The sequence below is a fragment of the Lontra canadensis genome, unplaced genomic scaffold (genome assembly GCF_010015895.1).
Source record: "Lontra canadensis isolate GAN:19392208 unplaced genomic scaffold, GSC_riverotter_1.0 scaffold99, whole genome shotgun sequence".
NCBI lineage: Eukaryota > Metazoa > Chordata > Mammalia > Carnivora > Mustelidae > Lontra > Lontra canadensis.
Window position 1 is genome coordinate 6,984,071 of NW_022631093.1, and position 26,176 is coordinate 7,010,246.

Genomic DNA, 26,176 nt, shown 5'->3' on the forward strand with positions numbered 1-26,176 from the left:
TTTCTTCACACAATAGGAAAAGATTGCTACTTTAGAAATTTAAGTTTATATTAGCAATTGAAAGCACTACATAATTTTTCCAGGGTAGTAAGATAATTTAGTGAGTTTTTAAAGCCCCGATCAATCTGATAACTAAAAATTGGGTACAAAGCGTGCAATCCCACAATAAACCCAGCAATAAAGTGATTTTCAAAGCAACCCTTGTACCTGCTTCCCAGCAAATAACTGGTAATAAGCATTTTGTGAGAAATCACCTGTTTTAAGAGGGAAATAACAAAAACAATTATATCTGGGTATCATTTTTAACCCAGAACCGTTTTCCTAATATATGGGGACAGCAGGAGAAGGGCTCATAAAAAGGCAAACAAAGTGAACCATCAAAAGGCAAAAAAACTAAACTATGGTTAACCATACTTACCCTCCCCATCTCTCTGCAGATGCATTGTTTTGAAATCAATGAGGGGAAAAGTGATAGGGCATGACGCTAATAAAATGGAAAAAATGGCAAAAAATACTAAAGTGAACACACAGCACAGTCAGAACAAACCATACACATAACTAACACAAAGCCAAAGATACCAAAACATTTCCCTAAAACCAGTTAGGCATTCTGATCAAAAACTTTGTTCAAAGAAATTACTACTAACCAAACTTTAAAAACAAACACAAACATATATTTCCATTTCAGCAAGGCAAAAAAATCAAAGTAGTGCTGTTTTATTAAAACTCAAACATAAAACTGAAGAAATGGAAACTCTTAACCAAGTACTGTTTGAAACGTTTCAATTTAATTGATTTGACAGAAAAATACCTCCCTTAGTTTGCTCTTTGGAAAGATCCTACTTGCATTTCTTTCAAGAGTTTTAGCAGGAGAGAATCTGAAGGAAAGCTATTGTCTACTTGTATTAAAAGCCAAAAGCTTTTGACCAGCTGCTGCAAATTCATACCACTGGTGGCCATGTGCTACCTGCTTGGCAACTGTATCCTGCTGTCCGTCCCTTGAGCAATACAAAACACAAAACCCACGCACCAAGGAAGAGGGAGGTGGGCTTCCATTTGGAGTGACCCCACTTCTCTTTTAAGAGTCACATCAAACAAGGTAGATCTCTGATTCCAAGGTATCTAGGGTCTAAAATAATTTGGCCTCTTACAGAAGACTTTCATTAGAACATCCTAATTCCTAGATATAGAAAATCAAACTTTGTATATTGGTGGCAAATTGGAAGGAAAAATGTATTCTGCTAACTGCCACTCTTCTATAAGCACATGCAGGGTTCATGGCTGAGAAGTTCATTCAAATGTATACTACCACCAGTTCTCTGAAAGTCACTGACCCCTATTCCTATAAAAGTCAGCTCGAGGCCTATGTGGATCTGTCACAGCTGTTGAGCCAGGTTTGTAACAGGTGAGCTGAGGCACTGAAAATCAGAGGTCTATAGTTACTTTCTATCCATACCACAAGCTGTAAGGGGAGGATTCTGACAGGGAAACAGTGAGCCCAGCATTAAATTCACTTTAGGTAAGCCTCCAGAAAGCTGAAGCTAAACACAGAAAGTTTTATCTCCTCAGACAATGGAAAACAAGTGCTCTTCTATGCTTAAAACTTAAGATCAGAACGTCCAGGCCAAAGATTATGAAGGTCTATTTATCTGCGTCCTCCAAAACGGAGAAGCATCAGCCCTCTGTCAGAATCCCACCTCATCTCTCACAGAGACTCCTCTCCTACTATGGCTGGCTCCAGGGATGCTCTGATGACCACCACTTCTTTTCAGGGACCATGTCAAGATAAATAAATGAAAGGGACAGTTGACCTTTTCTGCCACCAGGATGTTAACATATCCCCTAATTCTGGGGAGCATCTTCATAAATTCCAAATATCCTAAATAACCCAGAACAAAGCAAAAGAAAGACAACTTCCTGATTTAATCTAAGTTAAGACACATAATATGCCACTAGGCATGCCAAACATCTAGAACCAAAAAAAAAAAAAAAAAAAAAAGGAAGGGGGGGGGCAAAAAAAAAAAAAAAAAAAAAAAAAAAAAAAAAAAGGGAAGGGGGTGGAGAGACAGCAATAAAGATTGGCACAGACAATGACTTGGCTGGGGCTTTAAAAAAAAAAATTGGCTATACCTTGAAAAATAAATAAATAAACTCCAGTTGTGATCAAATGAGCAGACTTGAGGTAGCAAAAGGAGCCTGTGGTACTAGCACTGCAATTCTTGTTACTACCACTGTACACCATTAGCTAACTTGCCAAGGATAAGATAACCGAGGGAACTTCATCCAAGTGCACAAATAAGTAACTTGGAAGATTCCCGAGTTGTCTCAATGTCTCCTTACCTAGCAAGGTGGTATGATACAGGACTCCTAAATTCAAATCTGTTGTTGACTTTCATCCCTCCACCCCCAACATTTGAAAGTTTATAAATATACAGTAAACCTGAAAAAATTTCACAGTGAACATTGATCAATACACCAATCATCTAGATATAACCATTAACATTTTACTGTATTTGCTTTGTAACATTTATCCATCCCATTAACCATCTTATTTTTTCATGGATTTCAAAGTAAACTGCAGGTAATAATATACTTCCCTATAAACCCTTCAGCATGCAAATCACTCACTGGAGTTTGATATTTATTTAGGTTTTGCATCTTTTGATTAAAAAAAGAAACAACTTATATACAATGAAATATAAGTGTTAAGTACACATTTGCTGAGTTTGGACAAATATATATATATATTTATATATATATTTTTATATATTTTTATATATATATATATATACACACACACACACACACACACAGGTGGCTTGCTTTTTGAATTTCAACTTTTTTCCTTTGTAAAAACTATTAGACTCTGTTCCCATGCTTATATAATCTATTACACAGATATAGGGATATGGTACAGTGTTTGCTTAGAAATGCCTTCAAAGATCATTCTGGGGTTAAAAAAAAAAAAAGGTTTCCTAATGATCATATAGGGAATGTAGTTACATATAATCCCTCTACTTAAAGTGGTAAGATCCCGAAGCCCTAACATATGAGATTTTCCAAGACTGGTTTAAACGTGGTTTAACAATTTACAAAAGCCTATCCTGGGGCATTTTATTTTTTTAATCAGTTCTAACTTCACCTTCAAAGCTAATGGATCAGCTAAGAACTTCTAGTTCGTATGACATAGTTGCCCTATAATCTCATTAGTGCATCTGAGTAAAAACACTCACTCACTCCTCTTACATGAGAGAACAGAAAGCCAAAATGAGTAAGGTTGTCCAGAAAAGAGCAATAGTCTCAATTTTGCTTTAGGTAATTTCAGTTACAAAAAACGGTATCAGGAAAATAACGTGTGGCTAAAATTACCTTCCCATTTATCACCATCAGAGACATTCTTCAGATCTAAATGTGGAATTTGGGTTCCACATGCTGCTTCCCCTTGAACACCAACACTCTGACCTCCTGGCACTTCTGATTCAGTGTTGGCATTCAAATCACATATCTTGCTACTAGAATCCTGTATTTTAAAATAAAGAATACATTTCACAACCACAAAGCTTTTCTCACTCAGCTTAAAAACAAGCAGCATATATCCTTGTATGGTCTCCATTACTGTACTATTGTGCCTATATATTCAGCTGTCCCACTCCCACCATCCAAACTATTTTCAAACACACATTTGCAGTTTTATACTATATACTACTGGTAGACAAAGTGTGGATCCCAAATTCAGGAAAATGTTTTTATAACCAAGTTACTGGTAACCAAAAGTGACAAATTAAGTCGCTGCTTAATTGTAAAATATCTGGCAAGAGATTCTATTTTTACATCTCCTTTAAACCTATTCAACCCAAGAGTTAAAGACCAGATACAATAATTGGTGGGTTAAACCCAGTCACATTTTAAGAACCATCAGAAAAAAATCTTACCAGAATCAAGTGTGACAATGTATCACTGTCAAATGACACATATTCTTTCCTAAAAATACAAGTACAGCTATTAGTGTTTTAAGAATAAGTAGGTTACTATCACTGCACATTTCTTACCTAGATTCTTCTCTTCCCCTTATAGTTAGCATTTATAATGTGAGAGAAGAAAATGACAACTGGACATATGCCCATTCTTTGGAGCCCTATGTCTGAAAATCACACACTACTGAAAAGATCCACAGAATTACTTCAGGTTTAGAAAATTTAAGTAACATTCTCCACCCTCCCACACAACCGTCCCCCCAACAAAGAAAAACATTTTAAAAGTAAAACTAAATCCACAGTAAATAGAAACCAAAAGGGTTGAATGTATAATGGAAAAGATTTTGTAAAGCAAATATTAGTTTTAACCAAATAGCTTTATTATCCCCCACTCTGGGACTTTCTTTTCTTTTAAAGATTTTTTTAAAGGTACAGTGATGGTCCTATATGTATTTTCTTTTATGGTCCTATATTTTAAATCTGATTATGTTCTATCACAATCAGAACAAGGTACTACTTCTAAACCTTTCCTTCCTCAAAACATAATGGTAAGATATAAAAAGGAAATTTCTAAAAATTTCAATTCACCTCTTATACCCCCCATAAAAATGAACCCCTATTTAGAACAAATATTAGAGCAAGCTGTCAAAAATGATCTCTCCCTATTTGACCAGTCAACAGAGCATCTGGCATTACAGTAGGTTAGCAATGTATCTATTGTGGGAAATTTCTTCTTCCCAAAGATATGGTGGCAATTTACAATGGTACACAGAGATGCTGCTTCTACCCTGCCTTAACAGTGTGTACCCAGAAGACAGGTCTTGATCTAACTAAGGCAAGTCTTCTCCTCACATGCGTAATTACCTTGTTCTTGCTGAGCATGAGAAATGAACTAAATTCCCTGGCAAGCTCAAAGGCCTTCCCTTGCTTAGAGTGGAAGCAAATGGTGGAATGAGCTACATTCTACCTTGAGGCTACAAAAGACCCAATCACCTAAATTTGAGAAACATGAGTGTTAAGCATGCAAAATGTAATCCATCTAACCAAGGAACTCTTTGGATCTAAAAACAAGTTTGCTAACCTATACACAAGTTGAAGAGGAAAGAGCTTTTCCAAAAAGATTGAGTCCTCACTAAATGGATCCTTATTGTTCTACCAAATCCAGATGTCATCATTCTGGGGATGCCTGTTTATCTTATATCTTCAGCCCATAGCTCCAATACTCCCTGGGCTGGAAGAGGATCATTCCTGCCTCCTGAAAGGAAGCACAAGGAACTGCTGTAAGCAGGATATCTGTGGACCTTCAGAGTATGGAGACACTCCAGAGACATGGCTCCAAAGAATTTACTTACCCTCAGAGAACAGGTTTCCTACTCACAATTAAGAGAGACAATGGCATTAACACAAGTCTACCCTCACCAACAAGCTATCCACCAAATCAGTAATGTTTGAGAATCCTCAGTATTTACAATCTAGTCTGCATCCACTGTAAATCTGTTTTCTGAATATCAAATTATCTTTCCTAAGAAAGTCATAATACACTGCTTGGCAATGTCTCAAAGAATCAGAAAAAGGGTAACAGGACCCAAAACCTACTCAATGACTTAAAATATTCTAGAAAGCTTCTGCTCAAAGGTACTGTATCTATCGAGCATCTATGGAGACTACATATGACTGAAATACTGATTGCCTCAGTACCTCCCTCCCATTTTTGCTGGCCAAGGAGGTTAAGGAAGCAGAAACTAAGGTAAGACTATACTGGGATACACCAAGAAGCAGCTGGAAAGGGAACAAAAATATCCTGTACAAATTTGGTAAAACAAATATGCTATAATCTTTCAGTTAGTTATCCACAGTTCTAAGACTATGAATTAACTCACTGAAAGGTGTATTCAGAATATCAATAAAGTCCCAATTGTTCTACAAATCAACTGAAAGTTTGGAGTGTCTCCAAGAAGGCTCTGTTCTTCCCTCCGAATGTTTTCCAAGTTATAACTATGTCTGTCTGAACGTGTAGCCCCTCTGAATATTCATGAATATGCTTTATGCTTACCATTAAACAAGGAACTGGTTTTTCAGATTATCAAAAATGTATAATAGATAAAGTCATCTAAAAATCTCACTCCCAAATCTGTGAAGGGCTCCAATTCTTAAAATGATTGAGTAATGAAAGAAAATGCTTACCCCTCAAGACAGCCATCTTCACTATCACCGTGGTCACTGCATGGCTCTAACAGTATACCTACAGACTGACAAAAAAGAACATAACTGCTGTATTAACGGAGCTCCCAACACTCATGTACGAGAAGAAGTTTCCAACCTAAATCACGGTATTAGATTACAAGTTAATCAAATGCCCCCTTTTAATTCTTCATAAGAGTCTACAGGTGTTGGCATCTCTTTTTAAAGATAGTAATTTATCTTTCTCAAAACCTGAGGCATATGCATGTGTGTGCATGTGTATTTAATGGAGATCTGCATACTCACTACACTATTAGGTAAGAAGTACTTACTGCTCATATTATCACATTCCTTTCCTGTCCTTAGAATTCTTTCCTCCAAAAAGGACAGCCATATGGTCCCACCTGCCAACTGCTCCTTCTGTTTCTTCTCAGCCACAAACAGGTTAAGTTGGTAACTTCCAAGCAGATAACAGAGGAATCATTTGATTCACCAGATCCCTTTATTATATACACTCGAAATAACAACTGTAAACCTCAGAAACACATACGAACACTCCCCCTATTTTCTAATGAGTCTAGTGACACCATCCCATCCCTATTCCTTCCCCAAACAAATACTTACTGAGTCTAATACAAATATCCCATGCATTACTACGAATTACATAAAATTCTCAATGTTTCTGATCATCACCTCTGAAATCGAGAGACAGCTAGATTCTTAAAAAACTACCACTTGTGGGGCGCCTGGGTGGCTCAGTGGGTTAAGCTGCTGCCTTCGGCTCAGGTCATGATCTCAGGGTCCTGGGATCGAGTCCCACGTCGGGCTCTCTGCTCAGCAGGGAGCCTGCTTCCCTCTCTCTCTCTCTCTCTGCCTGCCTCTCTGCCTACTTGTGATCTCTCTCTGTCAAATAAATAAATAAAATCTTTAAAAAAAAAAAAAACAAAAACTACCACTTGTCCAGTTTTAATATGAAAGACACTTCATAACTATCTGGAAAAAGCTATTAAATTCTCCCTCTGCCAACTATATATCTCCGTGAGGCTGACTTGTCTTCATGTACTTCAAACAAAAGAACTTATAGTAATAGACTGAATGCAGAAGCAGGTATGAGAAACCAACTTAACTTTTATTAAGACAGACAAGCAGTAACAATATTTGTAAATATGTAAAACAATACCATTCCTCAAAGCACAAAGTGTTTTATATAACTTTTTATTAATTAAAAAAATATTTACAGTACTTTGAGTGAATTTAATAAACATTCTCTAATTTTTCAATTTTAATTTCTAATGTGGTAAATACTGATAAATATACCTATGTAAATAAAACCTTTCTGGGATACTCAATATCTTTTAAGAGTATCAAGAGGTCTTGAGACTCAAATTGTGAGAACCACTGATCTACACATCAGACTTCAGCAACCTTTCTGTTTAGAAGATAACTTTAAATTCTTAAATATGGGCCCATGAAATAATCATTACTAGATCCAATATTTAAAATAAGTCTTCATGTTTTATTCAAAGAACCGGGTTCAAGTCCCAGCTCTACCTTTCCTTCACAAATAAGAGTATAACAATCACTTAACTTGCCTATGTTACACTTACTATGAGAGAATCAAATAGCTTAGAAGAAAAACTTATAAAATTCTATTATAAAAGCATACTATTACATCACCAACTTTAACCTACAATTCAATATACTATGAAAAAAATGAAATACATCTAAAGACTGAATGTAATACCCACATGCTTTTTAGCCAGATTTAAGCAACATAATTTTTAAATTTTTATTTATTATTAGAGAGAGAGAGAGCACACGCATGCAAGCACAAGTGGGAGAGGGAAGGGCAACAGGAGAGAGAGATAGATGCCCCACTCAGAAGGGAGCCTGATGCAGGGTTTGATCCCACAACCCTGAGATCACGACCTGAGCTGAAGGCAGACTGCTTAACCAACTGAACCACCCGGGTGCCTCTGGGCAACGTAATTCTTAAAACGAATACAGAAAAGTAGTTTAAAAAAAAAATTGGAGGCAACATAAAAGATGCTGCAACAGAAAACAAAGCTGATACACTGATACTCCAGCAGTGAAGAAGGAGATGAGATGCAGAATAAGAAGGAGAGTTATCTCCTACATTACTCCCCAATAGAAAAAAACAAAATAATAAGAGGTATTAGGGTCAGGTTAAAGTATATCCAGACTTCAATGTAACAAAGAAACATACTTTTTTGAGAAACTACGTTTTATTTCCTCAGAATTCACTCTATACAAAACTTTCATTCCTTTGTATATGGGGGAAAAGAGCTTGTTTTTTCTAAATCAGCTAGCAAAACAGTCCATATTCTTCCCACCTTCTCTTTCCCAAAACCATCAGGGTCCTCATAAGAAAAGTCTGAGGAGGAGGAGGAGGCGGAGTCAAGATGGCGGAGGAGGAGTAGCAGGCTGAGATGTTAGCAGGAGTTCAGCCAGAGAGTTATCAAAACATTCCAAACACCTATAAACCCAACATGAGATCGAAGAGAAGAAGAGCAGCAATTCTAGAAACAGAAAATCTACCACTTTATGAAAGGTAGGACCTGTGGAGAAGTGAATCCAAAGTAACAAGAAGATAGACCGTAGGGGAAGGGGTTGGCTCCCAGCAAGCAGCAGAGCAACGGAGCACAGAATCAGAACTTTTACAAGTCTGCTCTACTGAGGCACATCACTCCAAAGGCTAAGCAGGGGTGGAGCCCTCGTGGGGACAGCATGGTCACAGAAGGATCAGGGGTGTCTGAGGGTAGCAGAGCTCTCAGGTATTAGAGCAGGGAAGCCGGCTAGCATGGACCCCACAAGTGGCAGATGCGGGGAAACCACCCTGCCCCCCCCCCCAAGAGCGGCAGGAATCTGCTGGGTTTGGAGACTCCAAAGGGGGCTATGTGCCAATGACAGAAACACTCAGTAACAGGCCGGGTTAGCTCAGAGTGCAGCCGGACACCAGGGAAACAGGAGTGACTGAGCGCTTTTCTCTGAGGGAGCGCTGAGGAGTGGGGCCCCAAGCTCTCGGCTCCCCCAGGCCAGAGATTGGGAGGCCGCCATCTTCATCCCAGTCCTCCAGAGCTCTACAGAAAGCGTTCAGGGAACAAAAGCCCCTGGCAAGGGTGGTGCAATTCCGCCTCGGGCAAAGACACTTGAGAATCACTATAACAGGCCCCTCCCTCAGATGATCAGCAAAAAAATCCAGACCAAGCTCTTTGATCAAGGAGAACAGCGGAATTCCAGAGGAGGGGAAAGCAAAGCATAGAATTCATGGCTTTCTCCCCATGATTCTTTAGTCTTGCAAAGTTAATTAAATTTTTTAATTTTATTTTTTTCTTATTCTAATTTTTTAAACTTTTACTTTCCTCTTTTAACATTTTTTAACTAGTTTATCTAAAATTACCTTTCTGTTAAAAAAAATCTTCTTGAACCTTTATTATTATAATCATATTTTATCCTTCATTGTATCTATCTTTTGTATACATACAGGGTTTTTTCTTATAAAAAATTTTGGGATACAACTTCTTTTTTTTAAAGATTTTATTTATTTATTTATTTATTTATTTATTTGACAGAGAGAGAGAGAGAGAGAGAGAGAGACGGAGATCACAAGCAGGCAGAGAGGCAGGCAGAGGCAGAGAGAGAAGCAGGCTCCCCACTGAGCAAGGAGCCTGATGGGGGCTCGATCCCAGGACCCTGAGATCATGACCTGAGCTGAAGGCAGCAGCTTAACCCACTGAGCCACCCAGGCGCCCTGTGGGATACAACTTCTAATAGATCAAAATATACCCTAAATCTAGCACAGGGTTTGTTCTAGCACAGCCTGAGCAAATTCTTTCCACTTTCTTTTTCTTTCTTTTCCCAACCAATTATCAACTCCTTTTTTTAGAATGTTTTTTAAATTTTCATCAATACAGTCATATTCCATCTCTTCATCGTGTTTACCCTTATTTTTGTATATATATGTGTGTATGTCTGTGTGTGTATATATATATATATGTATGTGTGTGTGTGTGTGTGTTTTTCTTTCTTTAAAATTTTGGGAGGTTTCTTCTAAGAGATCAAAAATACTCCCAAAAATCAAGAGGGTGGCTCTTTTCTATTCACCAGTCTAATACATATTTTTTCTTTTTCTTTTTCTTTTTGAACTACTTTAACCCCCTTTCTTCAACCCACAATTTGGGGTCTCTTCTGATTTGATTAACGCACATTTCACTGGGGTCTCTGTCACCCTTTTAGTATTTTATTCTCTCGTTCATATATTCTTATCTGGATAAAATAACAAGGCAGAAAAACTCACCACAAAAAAAAAAAAAAAAAAAAAAAAAAAAAAACCCCAAGAGGCAGTACCCAAAGGCTAGGGACCTAATCAATACGGACATTGGTAATATGTCAGATCTAGAGTTCAGAATGACGACTGTCAAGGTGCTAACTGGGCTCAAAAAAGGCATGGAAGATGTTAGAGAAACCCTGTCTGGAGAAATAAAAGCCCTTTCTGGAGAAATAAAAGAACTAAAATCTAACCAAGCTGAAATAAAAAAAGCTATTAATGAGGTGCAATCAAAATGGAGGCTCTTACTGCTAGGATAAATGAGGCAGAAGAGAGAGTTACTGATATAGAAGACCAAATGACAGAGAATAAAGAAGTTGAGCAAAAGAGAAACAACTGCTGGACCACAAGGGGAGAATTCAAGAGGTAAATGATACCATAAGACAAAATAATATTAGAATAATTGGGATTCCAGAAGAAGAAAGGGGGGGGGCAGAAGGTATATTGGAGCAAATTATTGTAGAGAATTTCCCTAACATGACAAAGGGAACAAGCATCAAAATCCAGGAGGTGCAGAGAACCCCCCTCAAAATCAATAAAAATGGGTCCACATCCCGTCATCTAATAGTAAAACTTACAAGTCTTAATGACAAAGAGAAAATCCTGAAAGAAGCCTGGGACAAGAAGTCTAAACATACGATAAAAATATTAGATTGGCAGCAAACTTATTCACAGAGACCTGGCAAGCCAGAAAGAGCTGGCATGATATATTCAGAGCACTAAAAGAGAAAAACATGCAGCCAAGAATACTATATCCAGCTAGATTATTATTGAAAATAGAAGGAGAGATTAAAAGCTTCCAAGACAAACAAAAACTAAAAGAGTTTGTAAATACCAAACCAGCTCTACAGGAAATATTGAAAGGGGTCGTCTAAGCAAAGACAGAGACTAAAAGCAGTAGACCAGAAAGGAACAGAGAAAATATACATTAACAGTCACCTTATAGGCAATACAATGACACTAAATTCATCTCTCTCAATAGTTATCCTGAATGTAAATGGGCTAAATGCCCCAATCAAAAGACACAGGGTATTGGAATGGATTAAAAAAACAAAACCCATCAATATGCTGTCTACAAAAAACTCATTGTAGACCCAAAGACACCTCCAGATTTCAAGAGAGGGGTGGAAAACAATTTACCATGCTAAAGGACATCAAAAGAAAGCTAGGATGGCAATCCTTATATCAGATAAATTAGATTTTAAGCCAAAGACTATAATAAGAGATGAGGAAGGACACTATATCATACTCAAAGGGTCTGTCCAACAAGATCTAACTTTAAATATCTATGCCCCTAACATGGGAGCAGTCAACTATATAAGCCAATTAATAACAAAATCAAAGAAACACATCGACAATAATATAATAATAGTTGGGGACTTAAACATCCCCCTTACAGAAATGGACAGATCATCCAAGCAAAAGATTAATAAGGAAATAAAGGCCTTAAATGACATACTGGACCAGATGGACATCACAGATATATTCAGAACATTCCATCCCAAAGCAACAGAATACACATTCTTCTCTATTGCACATGGAACATTCTCCAGAATAGATCACATCCTGGGTCACAAATCAGGTCTCGACGGGTACCAAAAGATTGGGATCATTCCCTATATATTTTCAGATCTGAAGCTAGAACTCAATCACAAGAGGAAATTTGGAAAGAACTCAAATACATGGAGGCTAAGGAGCATCCTACTAAAGAATGAATGGGTCAACCAGGAAATTAAAGAAGAAGTGAAAAAATTCATGGAAACAAATGAGAATGAAAACATGACTGTTCAAAATCTGTGGGACAAAGCAAAGGCAGTCCTGAGAGGAAAATATATAGCGATGCAAGCCTTCCTCAAGAAACAAGAAAGGTCTCAAATACACAACCTAACCCTACACCTAAAGGAGCTAGAGAAAGAACAAAGAAAGCCTAAACCCAGCAGGAGAAGAGAAATAATAAAGATCAGAACAGACATCAATGAAACAGAAACCAAAAAATCAACAGAACAAATCAACGAAACTAGGAGCCGGTTCTTTGAAAGAATTAATAAGATTGATAAACCCCTGGCCAGAATTATCAAAAAGAAAAGAGAAAGGACCCAAATAAATAAAATCATGAATGAAAGAGGAGAGATCACAACCAACACCAAAGAGAAACAATTATAAGAACATACTATGAGCAACTATATGCCACGAAATTTGACAATCTGGAAGAAATGGATGCATTCCTAGAGACATATAAACTACTACAACTGAACCAGGATGAAATAGAAAACCTGAACAGACCCATAACAATTAAGGAGATTGAAGCAGTCATCAAAAATCTCCCAACAAACAAGAGCCCAGGGCCAGACAGCTTCCCAGGGGAATTCTACCAAGCATTTAAAGAAGAATTAATTCCTATTCTCTGGAAACTTCCAAAAAATAGAAATGGAAGGAAAACTTCCAAACTCATTTTACGAGGCCAGCATTACCTTGATCCCAAAACCAGACAAAGATCCCATCATAGAGGAGAATTACAGACCAATATCCTTGATGAAAACAGATGTGAAAATTCTCACCAAAATACTAGCCAATAGGATCCAATAGTACATTAAAAGGATTATTCACCACGACCAAGTGGGATTTATTCCAGGGCTGCACGGTTGGTTCAACATCCGCAAATCAATCAGTGTGATACAATGCATTAATAAAACAAAGAACAAGAACCCTATGATCTTCTCAACAGATGCTGAAAAAGCATTTGACAAAGTACAGCATCCTTTCTTGATCAAAACTCTTCAAAGTGTAGGGATAGAGGGTACATACCTCAATATCATCAAAGCCATCTATGAAAAACCCACTGCAAGTATCATTCTCAATGGAGGAAAAACTGAGAGCTTTTCTGCTAAGGTCAGGAACATGGCAAGGATGTCCACTATCACCACCGCTATTCAACATAGTTCCATGAAGTCCTAGCCTCAGCAATCAGACAACAACAACAATAACAACAACAACAAAAAGAAAGACATCCAAACTGGCAAAGAAGACACTCTTTGCAGATGATATGATACTTTATGTGGAAAACCCAAAAGACTCCACTCCAAAACTGCTAGAACTCATACAGGAATTCAGTAAAGTGTCATGATATAAAATCAATGCACAGAAATCATCTGCATTTCTATACACCAACAAGACAGAAGAAACAGAAATTAAGAGTCAATCCCATTTACAATTGCACACAAAACCATAAGATACCTAGGAATAAATCTAAATCTAACCAAAGAGGCAAAGAATCTATATTCAGAAAACTTATAAAGTACTTATGAAAGAAATTGAGGAAGACACAAAGAAATGGAAAAACGTTCCATGCTCATGGATTGGAAGAACAAATATTGTGAAAATGTCTATACTACCTAAAGCAATCTACACGTTTAATGTAATCCCTATCAAAATACCATCAAGTTCTTTCAAAGAAATGGAACAAATAATCCTAAAATTTATATGGAACCAGAAAAGACCCTTAATAGCCAGAGGAATGTTGAAAAAGAAAGCCAAAGTTGGTGGCATCACAATTCCAGACTTCAAGCTCTATTACAAAGCTGTCATCATCAAGACAATACGGTACTGGCACAAAAACAGACACACAGATCAATGAAACAGAATAGAGAGCCCAGAAATGACTCTCAACTCCATGGTCAACTAATCTTTGACAAAGCAGGATACAATGTCCAATGGAAAAAAAGACAGTCTCTTCAACAAATGGTGTTGGGAAAATGGGACAGCCACATGCAGAAGAATTAAACTGGACCATTTCCTTATACCACACACAAAAATTTGAGACTCAAAATGGATAAAAGACCTCAATGTGAGACAGGAATCCATCAAAATCCTTGAGGAGAACACAGGCAGCAACCTCTTCGACCTCAGCCACAGCAACTTCTTCCTAGAAACATCACCAAAGGCAAGGGAAGCAAGGGCAAAAATGAACTATTGGGACTTCATCAAGATCAAAGGCTTTTGCACAGCAAAGGAAACAGTCAACAAAACCAAAAGACAACTGACAGAATGGGAGAAGATATTCGCAAGTGATGTATCAGATAAAGGGCTAGTATCCAAAATCTATAAAGAACTTAATCAAACTCAATACCCAAAGAACAAATAATCCAATCAAGAAATGGGAAGAGGACATCAACACACATTTCTGCAAAGACATCCAGATGGCCAACAGACACATGAAAAAGTGCTCCATATCACTTGGCATCAGGGAAATACAAATCAAAACCACAATGAGATACCACCTCACGCCAGTCATAATGGCTAAAATTAACCAGTCAGGAAATGACAGATGCTGGCAAGGATGAGGAGAAAGGGAAACCCTCCTACACTGTTGGTGGGAATGCAAGCTGGTGCAACCACTCTGGAAAACAGCATGGAGGTTCCTCAAAAAGTTGGAACTAGAGCTACCCTACCACCCAGCAATCACACTACTAGATATTTACCCTAAAGATACAAATGTAATGACCCGAAGGGGCATGTGCACCCAAATGTTTATAGCAGCAATGTCCACAATAGTCAAACTATGGAAAGAACCTAGATGTCCATCAAAAGATGAATGGATAAAGAAGATGTGGTACACACACACACACACACACACACACACACACACACACAGGAATACTATGCAGCCATCAAAAGAAATGAAATGCTGCCATTTGCAAGACATGGATGGAACTAGAGGGTATTATGCTGAGCAACAGAGGTCAATCAGAGAAAGACAATTATCATATGATCTCCCTGATATGAGGAATTTGAGAGGCAAAGTGGAGGTTTTGGGGGGTAGGAAAGAAAAAAATGAAATAAGATGGGATCGTGAGGGAGACAAACCATAAAAGACTCTTAATCTTACAAAACAAACTGAGTGTTGACAGGGGGAGTGGGGTATGGAGAGGGTGGTTGGGTTATGGACATTGGGGAGGGTATGTGCTATGGGGAGTGCTGCGAAGTGTGTAAGCTTGACTATTCACAGACCTGTATCCCTGGGGCAAATAATACATTACATGTTAATAAAAAGTTTAAAAAAAGAACAGCTAAAATAAAAAATAGTAATAAAACAAAAAAAAAATTCTGCAAAGGAACCATCAACAAAATGAAAAGTCCATTTTAGAGAAACTTGCAAATCATAAACAGACAGTCCCTGACATCCAATGATTTGACTTTGAATTTTTCAGCTTTCCAATGGTGCAAAAGCAACACACAGTCAGCAGAAACCATACTTTGAATTTTGATTTTTTTTTTCCTAGGATAGCGTTCTTCAGAAAAAATTGGGAAATAGGAGAAAAACTTTTAAAATGAATGAAATTCAACCATAATACTACCAACAACCTCAGCTAACATCATAATTTGTTTCCTTCCAGGCAAATATTCTTAAATATTTTATATCTAATTCCCAATCCAGTGATGGTTCCTGATCTTTACTAATAGGATGTATGCTCTCAGGATTTATTATCAAGACAAGTATGTGTCAGCTTCTAATACCAAAGGAACATATAAGGGGGTGGCTCAGTGGGTTAAAGCCTCTGCCTTTGGCTCAGGTCACGATCCCTGGGTCCTGGAATCAAGCCCCGCTTCGGGCTCTCTGTTCAGCAGGAAGCCTGCTTCCTCCTCTCTCTCTCTCTGCCTGCCTCTCTGCCTACTTGTGATCTCTGTCAAATAAATAAATAAAATAAAATTTTAAAAAAAGGAACACATAAAGCAATCAGCATTGTACATCAAGCAAACCTAAAACAAAGATTTTAGTCTTTGCATTTCTTACCTGGTTATTTTCTTCATCCTCAAATACAAAATCTTGCTGCATAACTTCATTGTCTAAATTAGTACTAGCCACAGGTTCTGAACAGTCTCTGTTACTTTCACTGGCATTAATAATATCATCAGCAATATCAACCCTAGTAATGAAGATTAAAAAACTGGATCAGGTCATATGTTAAATATGTAATGTCTTTTAAATAAATAAGTATCAATAATGATCTGAAACTTTCACTTATTAAAGAAAATGTGTCCTTTTCATAAAACTTCACACTTTCTTTCTTTTGCCAAATTAGATTATTAAACACACTCAGTTTATCTTTGTCTCTCTAGGAATTCAAACTACTTTGTTATTCTCTCTGAAAATTTTCAAAAACAAATGAATGGCTGAAAGAATAATTTATGTATCAAAATAATTTCCCTTACAAATGCATACTCTCAATTATAATGAACTGTTCCAATTAAAATACAAGTCTAGCACTAGACATGATAATGTCCAACACTTTATTAAGCATGATAGGAATAGCTTCCTACTTCAGATTTTTCATGTTACATAATTTAGAATATGCAAAATACTGCAGCAGGCTTTTGTTTACAGAGACAATACCACCATCAATGAAGGAACATGAGTTACTTCCCAGAGATTAAAAATAAGATTGAGCATGGGCATGGGTTTCAGGATCTGTAGCTAAGCTAAAGACAAACACCAAGGAATCTATGTATATTAATTATAACCTTTGAAACAGTTCTCCACAATTTCCAACTTCTAGTTACATTATTATTTTTTTTCCAGATGCTGCTTTTTTCCTTCATATTCAGCCCAAATAGTCCCTATGTTAACCCAGTTTTATCAGTTATAATCATGCCTTCAAAGCACTACAAATCAGGGCCATAGAGCTGCACAGGCTAGTGCTGCCATCTATCTATTCAGATATACAGCACAACTGCAGCTTTACAATATGGTATTCCTAAAATAAACATATAGCAACCACTGGTTTTCAGATCCATTAATGTTTTCAGTTTCAGTTCATATTTAATAGCTATTCTAGTGTACTACACAAACTTGGCCTTTAAAAAAAAAATCTGACTCTTCAAAAAAAAAAAAAGGAAAAAACGCTTTACACAATAATCTTTTTTTTTTAACCTCCTATGAATCCTCCAAACTTGGATCCATCTTTCTCATCTGTCCTCCAAATAAAATCTGGTAACTAAATACTATAAAATCACTGTATTATGGTCTCAAAGAAAGGCACCTACCCTCAAGTGCAGGGCTGAGGTAACAGGAAAGGAGATAAGGCCTTTCATCCACTTAAAGGTAACAAGTCAGATGAAGAGTGGAAGAAAATCACAAATCACAAAGCACACATAGGTACTTTTAACTAATACAAAATTCAACTATTAACAGCTAAACTATTACAAAAAAAAGTACATAGGGAGGGCAGCAGGGTAGTAGCTGGCATAAAATTTAATAGCAAAGGATGATTCTGTTCACCGTTTCACTCAATGAGTAAATGCAACATGAGTGATGCCAATCTGTTCTCCCTGCACCTACTGTCTAGACCATTTCATGTCTCTCTCATGGTGTGACCATGTGTGGCACACAGTATGAGTATCATATTTTTAATGTTATTCTTCATACAACATAGTGAGGTAAGTTCACTACTTCAACTGATGTTCAGGAAGGAAAACCTGGCAGTACTGGATTTAATGTCTACTACAGTAATGGATGATTTAGATTTCCAATGTTAAGTGAATATATGCAACATATATACAAAGTCACTTTCCACACTTTCCACATTTTCAGAAATCCCCGAGATCCCATTATTTAAGTAAATTATGGTTTTTAAAAGATAAAACAATTAAAACAATTTTATATTTCTGAAAAATAATAGTGAAACATTATAAAAAGTTTCTTACTGGTTATTAGATCCTTCACCATCACAATTAAAACTTTCTGCTTCATTATTACACACCAGACTCTGCTGTTGTAAATTCTTAAGATCATGATCTATGCTGCTCTGCAGATCAAAAAGGTGCTGTTCCACAGCTGCTCTAATTGTTCTTTCTAAAATGCTATAAAACAGAACACATGTTAGTGAGAAGCAGTCACCCTAACTGCATATTTGGCCACATAATTACAAATGTTAAAACGTGAATAATAAAACAAATTATCAAGGTATCTAAATGGGTAAACCAGAGTAAAAAAAAACACATAAAAGGAATACATGATAATGGATTAAATTTTTAAAAGAAATTATCATACAAATCAATCGTATCACTACTACTACTAAGGTAGGAAAGATCAGTTGTCCCAGTAATTCGTTTCTTGCTCCTCTATAGAAAAACCATTTAAACAGATTTTTTAAAGCTACATGTATAAAGCAAAATAATTTGCTAATTCAGCTAAATCAAAGAAACTCTAGGGGTCCTGTCAACATTTGTTACATGAAGTTTATTTCTCAAAGAAAACTTAATAAAAAAAGATCTATGACATTTCTCAATCATTTCAGACCAAAAAAATCATCTGAAGAAAGTTCAATCTTTATTTTATGTATTAGGCAATGCATTCCTTCTTCATTTGTTCCTATTGCAGTACATAAAAATATTAACTAGTTTCACTCCCTTATGTACAATCCTTCCCCTAAGGTAAGCACAATAAATTCACAATTTTTAAACATGTTTTTATTTAATAAATACATGATTTTTATTTCTACAGTGAAGTAATATTTTTAAATTTAAAAAATAAATGGTCTTCTGCAAGTATATTACTTACTCTGCAGAGGCTGGTAAGATGCTGATGGGAGATAAATGGGCACTGTAATCAAAGAAAGACATTAGGCATAAAACTTTTCAGTACTAAGTAACTATAAAAAGTGTTGAAAACTGCCACAGGTGCACTACCGTGACACAATCAGGGGAACAAACACGTTTTAGGTTCGTTTCTGGCAGAATAGGATTCTAATTTTCTAAAAAATTTATTTTGGGGGATGCCCAGGTGGCTCAGTTGGTTAAGCAACTGCCACTGGCTCAGGTTATCATCCTGGAGTCCTGGGATTGAGTCCCATTATCAGGCTCCCTGCTTGGTGGGGAGTCTGCTTCTCCCTCTGACCAGCCTCCTCCCTCTCACACTCTCTCTCATTCTCTCTCTCAAATGAATAAATAAAATCTTTTTTAAAAAATTATTTTTCACACAAAAAAATAAATATACATACCCGTGTGTGTGTGTGTGTGTGTGTGTCGCCAACTACTTCATTTGGTGCTCACTTGGAGAAACAGTGACCTATATTCCAAGACTCAAGGGAAAAATGTAGACTACTACCCCCAACAAAACAACCTCATCTAGGATAGTATAAGGGCTCAATGCATACTCTGTATTCCTTCCCAGAAGTAAAAGCAATATGCTACTACTAGAGGATGTTCTCAAGTTACAAAAAAGGCAAAATCGATACTAAAATCATACTACTTCATTCACTGTACCATTAATAGGCCTTCCTTAGCAAATTCTGCACCACGGTATCTACTGATAATTATAAAAATATAGGTAACATCCTCATTTTTACCATAGTTAAAAGTTTAACTGAAACCCACAACAAGATGTGGATACCACTAAAATGTTTAAAAGTAAAATCAAACGGCTGGTAAGATAAGGATGTGAAGCAACTAGAACTTTCCTATACTGACGCTGGAAATTTAAAATGTCCCAATCACTTTGGAAACCAGTTTAGCACTTCCCTAAAAAACCTAGCAAATGAGCCAGCAATTGTACTCCTGGGTATTTACTCAAGAGAAGTGAAAGCTTAATTCCACTGGAAGACTTGCACAAACACAGAGGCTTTATTCACAACAGCCAAACAAAGGTATCAACCCAAACAGGTGAAAGCAGACACAAGGTGTGGGACATCCCTTACAAAGGAACACGCTCAGTATTTTTTTAAATAAAAGGCACAAAGAGGCGCCTGGGCGGCTCAGTTGCTTAAGCGCCTGGGTCATGATCCAAGGGTACTGGATCATGCCCCACAATGGGCCCTGATCGGCCAAGAGCCTGCCTCTCCCTCTCCCTCTGATGTTCTGCTTGTGCTGTCAAATAAATAAACAAAATTTTAAAAATAAATAAATATTTTTAAAATAAATAAATAAATGGCACAAACATCTGAAACATGCAACAACATGCATCTCAACCTTATGCCAAGCAGAGATGCCAGACACAAAAGACTACCTACTGTAGGAGACTCCATTTACATGAAATTGTAAAACAGGCTAACCTTATCTATACAATGACAGAAAGCAGATCAGTGGCAGTCTGGGGCCCAACTGTTGGGTGATGGAAATAGTCTGTCTTGACTGTGCTTTTTTTTTTTTTTTTAAGATTTTTATTTATTTATTTGACAGATATCACAAGTAGGCAGAGAGGCAGGCAGAGAGAGAAGTGGGTGAAGCAGGCTCCCCTCTGAGCAGAGAGCCAATGCAGGGCTCGATCCCAGGACCCTGGGATCATGACCCGAGCTGAAGGTAGAGGCTTTAACCCACTGAGCCACCCAGGCGCCCCTTGACTGTGCTTCTTAAGAGGTATATATGCAGGGGTGCCTGGGTGGCTCAGTGTTAAGGTTAAGCGTCTGCCTTCAACTTGGGTCGTGATCCCAGGATCCTAGGATTGAGCCCCACATTAGGCTCCCCGCTCAGTGGAAAACCTGCTTCTTCCTCTCCCTCTGCCCCTCCCCCCAACTCATGCTTTCTCACTCTATCTCAAATAAATAATATCTTTTAAAATTTTTTCTATTTAATTTTAAAAAAGGCAACCTTATCATTTGCAACAATGCAAATGAAACTGGAGGATATTATACTAAGCAAAATAAGTCAATCAAAGAAAGATAATTATCATATGATTTCATTCATGTGTGGAATTTAAGAAACAAAACAGAGGAGCATATGGGAAGAGGGGGAAAAATAAAACAAGATAAAATCAGAGGAAGACAAACCATAAGAGACTCCTAGTCACTGGAAACAAACTGAGGGTTGCTCAACGGGAGGGGCACTGGGCAATGGGGTAACTGGATGATGAACATTAAAGAGGGCACATGATGTAATGAGCACTGGGTATTAAATACAACTGATCAATCACTGAACCCTACCTCTGAAACTAATAATATACTATATGTCAACTGAATTTAAATAATAAGAAAAAAATGTTTTAAAAGGCTATGTATTGACAAAAAAAAGTCAACACAGTGGTTTCCTTTAGTTGGGGGGTGGGTGGAGATCAGGATTCTGAGACTTACTGGGGTACTATCAGTGTTTACTTCTAGATCTAGTTGGCGGTTATACATGTAGACAGATGCTTTGACTAACTTGGTTTTGCTATACATTTGTTTTATGCCTATTTCTGCATGTATGACTTATTTTCCATTTTTTTAAAAAGCTTTTATTTTATTTTTATTTATTTATTTTTTTTAAAAAAAGATTTCATTTATTTATTTGACAGAGAGAGATCACAAGCAGGCAGAGAGGCAGGCAGAGAGAGAGGAGGAAGCAGGCTCCCCGCTGAGCAGAGAGCCCGATGCGGGGCTCGATCCCAGGACTCTGAGATCATGACCCGAGCCGAAGGCAGCGGCCCAACCCACTGAGCCACCCAGGCGCCCCTTAAAAAGCTTTTAAAGAATAGATTTCTGGGGCCCTCCCTAAATCTCTGAGGTAGGCCCCAAAAGTACCATTTTTTTATCAGCACTAGTGATAACTCTTACCCATACTAATAAGTTAAAGAAGTTAAAGTTGCTAGATATATTTCCACCTTTCAAAATGACTAAATTTTCATAAAATGTTCCAGTTATCCAAAAGAGCCAAAAAGAGGAAAAGTTCTACCAATCTTATATTGGATGGATAGGCAGAGGAATTAATCTTTTTGATTTCTACCCCTTTTTAATAATATTGTAAAGGTCCCTTAATATTGTAAAGTAAAGGTCCCTTAGCTCCAAAAAATATGCAGCGACAATCAAATAAACAGTTCCTTTCAATAATATTCTTCCCACCCCAACAAGCTATAGTAAATAAATCAAATAAATAGATTTTGTACTTTTAAGTCAGATTTTCATTCATACTACAAAGCTGACTGTACAACTTCATTCTCTGAGCTTGGAAAGGACAAAGGACTGATCTGGTTTTCAAAGAATTTAATTATTCTGTATTTTCAGAATATAGTCAATTTCCTTGGGTAAAAAAGCACTTATGCACAAACCATGGCTAATACTTACCTGTAAAAACTATTTGTCAATACAGTTATGCCATTTGTATCAGCAACAAAATAGCATAGGTATCATAAGGATATGAGTTCTGATTAATAAAGACGTAAGAAAAATACTTCTGGGGAGCCTGGGTGGCTCAGTGGTTAAGCCTCTGCCTTGGGCTCAGGTCATGGTCTCAGGGTCCTGGGATCAAGTCTGACATCAGGCTCTCTGCTCAGCAGGGAGCCTGCTTCCTCCTCTCCCTCTGCCTGCCTCTCTACCTACTTGTGATCTCTCTGTCAAATAAATAAAATCTTCAAAAAAAAACAAAAAAAAACAGTTGCTGACAAATTTAAGGTCAAATTACTTACATACTATATAGACAAATGCCATAAAGACCATGTTTATGCTAACTGTTTTCACTAAACCCCCCTGGAAGAAGACAAAGAGAACCAACAATAAAGTACAAGGGTCATGCATATTTTAAAGTCCTCAGTCAAGTATAATGTTTAAAGTTTATAGTCATTCTCTGACCTTTTTCTCCATTCTGTTAACTCTACTTTTAAATCTGCCTACCATCACATAATCTTCTAGAGAACATTACATAAAATCAATCTTGCAGCCATTTATTCCAATTGTAAGATTTTGTAATTCAAATACAGTAATCATAGGGAAATACTATTATTTCAATCTCCCAATGACAACTATTTGATGTTACAAATAACACTTCAGTAACAGTACTGCAACTCTGCTTCAATTAAATCTGATAAGATCATTTTACGTGTGCAACAGAGCTCTGCAAGCCATTATGAATCCAATGCATCTCCCAACAAGTAACAGCAGATAAAGAGACTTCAAACACCATGAAGGATGGTGATGGGCTTATAAAAACTGCTGAGCAATTATTAGAACTGTAGTCTAAATGGAAGCAGGCTGCAACATGAGGTCACTACTGACAAGGAAAGACCTCGTCAGGAAACTGCAAATTTCTTCCCAAGTCTGTGCCAACTTTTCAGGACACAGGAAAAGGGCACGAAATTTTGAATATGGGTAGAACTTCTATAAGAATGTAACTTTTATAAGAATATTTCAGCCTAATCCAATTTAAAGCAGAAAAACCAATCTGTTTGTTTTCATTAGTCATATTATACTATTCGAGGATATGTTATGAAACTATACTATTCAAGAATATGTTATGAAACTGATAAAACAGATGTATAACAGGTACAGTATCACTACTGTTCATTTACTATCCATATTCGGAAAAGCTCTAATGGTAAATTTTTCTAATCTAAAATTAGGATGATTTCCATATAATTTATGCCAAAACCACACCAAAATTATTTTTAAAAAATGGTAATTTCAAAAAGCAAATTTATGTAAAAAACAAACAAAAATCATATATTCCTTTCAAGCCAAAAGCAAAAATCCTTTCTTCACTTTCCCCAACAACCTGGGAATATCCTATACCTATGAAAGAATAAAAAGAAAGAAAGATTCCTTACTATTTCTGTCAGTTAAGTTGTAACAACTACAAGTCTTTAAAATATTAAATGCAGGCAATCCTCTTGGGGCCCCCTCCTCTTTGGGAGTTTTGTATTCTATCACTCAATAAACTCTGCTTTGCTGACCACCAAAAAAATAATAATAATAAAAATAAAATAAAAATATTAAATCCATCATTTATAGGGTAAGGGGAATAGAAGAGAAACTATCAATATCTATTATGCTCTGGTACTTTAAAGGAAACGTCACTTTAATAAACCTTTCTTATGAACCAGAGCATAAATTCTACTCTTTTCCACCCAACGTATCTGATACTTCACCAAAATACATTCTCTTTTACTTAAGTGGAACCCAACTAATGAAAACACGGTGAATTGATAAAAATCTGCCAAATGAATATTCTGAAAACTATCTGATTCTATGGATGAAAGAAAAGGGAAAAAGTTATGACTACTTTTTTCACCTATCTGTAGTCCAGTGAAGGCTCATTTCCTTAGCAATAAGGCATCCACAGAATGAAGTTGGAGAGACTAATCTCAAAACCCTAAACTCAGAGCTCTTCCTCAATCACTACATCTTCTTTTCTGTATCAAAAAGAACAAACCAGCAGTAACCAATGAACTCACAAAAATGAAGCCCTACCAGGGTACCTGGGTGGCTCAGTTCATTAAGCGTCCGCCTTCTGCTCAGGTTATGATCTCTGGATCCTGGGATGGAGCCCCGCACAAGGATTCCTGCTCAGTGGGAAGTATGCCTCTCATTCTCGTTCTCTCTCTCTCCTCCTCTGCCCCACCCAACCGCTCATTCTCTCTCCCAAATAAAATCTTAAAAAAAAAAAAAAAAAAGAAGCAGCCCACCACAGCCAACAAAAAGAATACCGAAATTTCCATTTCTAAATCCCAAGTTTTAGCAAGGCATTAAAAGCACAACTGTAGGGACGTCTGGAGGACTCCGTCAGTTAACTATCACACTTTTGATTTCAGCTCAGGTCATGATCTTGGGGCCATGAGGTCATGGGATTAAGCCCCAAGTCAGGTTCCTCTGGGTGTGGAACCTGCTAGAGATTCTCTCTCTCCCTCTGCTCCCCAATTCACAACTCACACATGCACATATGTGCATGCTCTCTTTCTCTCTCAAAAAAAAGGGGGGGGAGGGACAACTATAAATGAAGTCTATAATAATGCCAATTAACTTTTTGCTGTGTACTTCTGTAAATATGAGCATAAGTTAAAATTTGCCTAAACCTGAAGCCTACGTAAAAGATTATGAGGCACAAATGTAAAAAGAAAAAAAAAAAAAAAGTTAAGAACGTGTTCAGAAAAAAAAAGTTAAGAACTTATTCAGAACTCCCCCACCTGTCTTTAAATATTTTAAAGGTAGGGTGCTTGGGGCGCCTGGGTGGCTCTGTGGGTTAAAGCCTCTGCCTTTGGCTCAGGTCATGATCTCAGGGTCCTGGGATGGAGCCCAGCTTTGGGCTCTCTGCTCAGCAGGGAGCCTGCCTCCCCCTCTCTCTCTGCCTGCCTTTCTGCCTACTTGTGATCTCTGTCTGTCAAATAAATAAAACCTTCAAAAAAAAAAAAAAAATTTATGGGCGCCTAGGTGGCTTAGTGGGTTAGAGCCTCTCCTTTCCACTTGGGTCATGATCCCAGGGTCCTGAGATCAAGTTCCACACTGGGCTCCATGGTCAGCAGAGATTCTGCTTGTCCCTCTTCCATCTACCCCTCCCACACCTCATGCTTTCTTATAATAATAAAATAAAACCTTTTTAAAAATGTTTTTTAAAAGTAAGAATTCCCCTCAAATCTGTATATTTAAATACAAAGCTAAATAACAAATAAATATGTGGATAGAAAGCACATTTTATGCTTTCTAAAGGTACTTTGAAACTGATCTTAAGATTTCCATGGACCTCATAGGTAAGACTGATGCTTTCTGTGTACCCTAAGCTACTTAAACCTAAACCCCACCATTTTTCCTCTCTGCTATCAGGTCAACTGTCAAAAAACATGACTAACAGCAAACAATACAAAGAAATAATAGAAGTTGGGGTGCCTCAATGGCTCCGTCGGTTAAGTGTCTGCCTTTGGCTCAGGTCAGGATCCCAGGATCCTGGGATTGAGACTTTCATTGGCGTTCCCTGCTCAATGGGGAGCCCGCTTCTCCCTCTT

General features: G+C 37.3%; 1 protein-coding gene across 10 annotated transcripts in view; it reads right to left on the reverse strand.

The window, feature by feature from the left end:
- Positions 1–26,176, reverse strand: part of FAM13B (family with sequence similarity 13 member B) — a 73,063-nt gene that overhangs the window by 16,237 nt on the left and 30,650 nt on the right. For 8 of the 10 annotated variants that reach the window (XM_032837721.1, XM_032837728.1, XM_032837727.1 and 5 more), the window contains 7 exons: positions 19,061–19,102; positions 18,205–18,360; positions 16,295–16,427; positions 6,159–6,223; positions 3,933–3,981; positions 3,370–3,520; positions 419–484 (listed from right to left, as the gene is read on the reverse strand). In XM_032837721.1, coding sequence (XP_032693612.1) covers positions 419–484; positions 3,370–3,520; positions 3,933–3,981; positions 6,159–6,223; positions 16,295–16,427; positions 18,205–18,360; positions 19,061–19,102 — 662 coding nt within the window. The remainder of the gene's footprint in view (positions 1–418; positions 485–3,369; positions 3,521–3,932; positions 3,982–6,158; positions 6,224–16,294; positions 16,428–18,204; positions 18,361–19,060; positions 19,103–26,176) is intronic. The other 2 variants (XM_032837729.1, XM_032837726.1) reach the window with 1 other exon arrangement.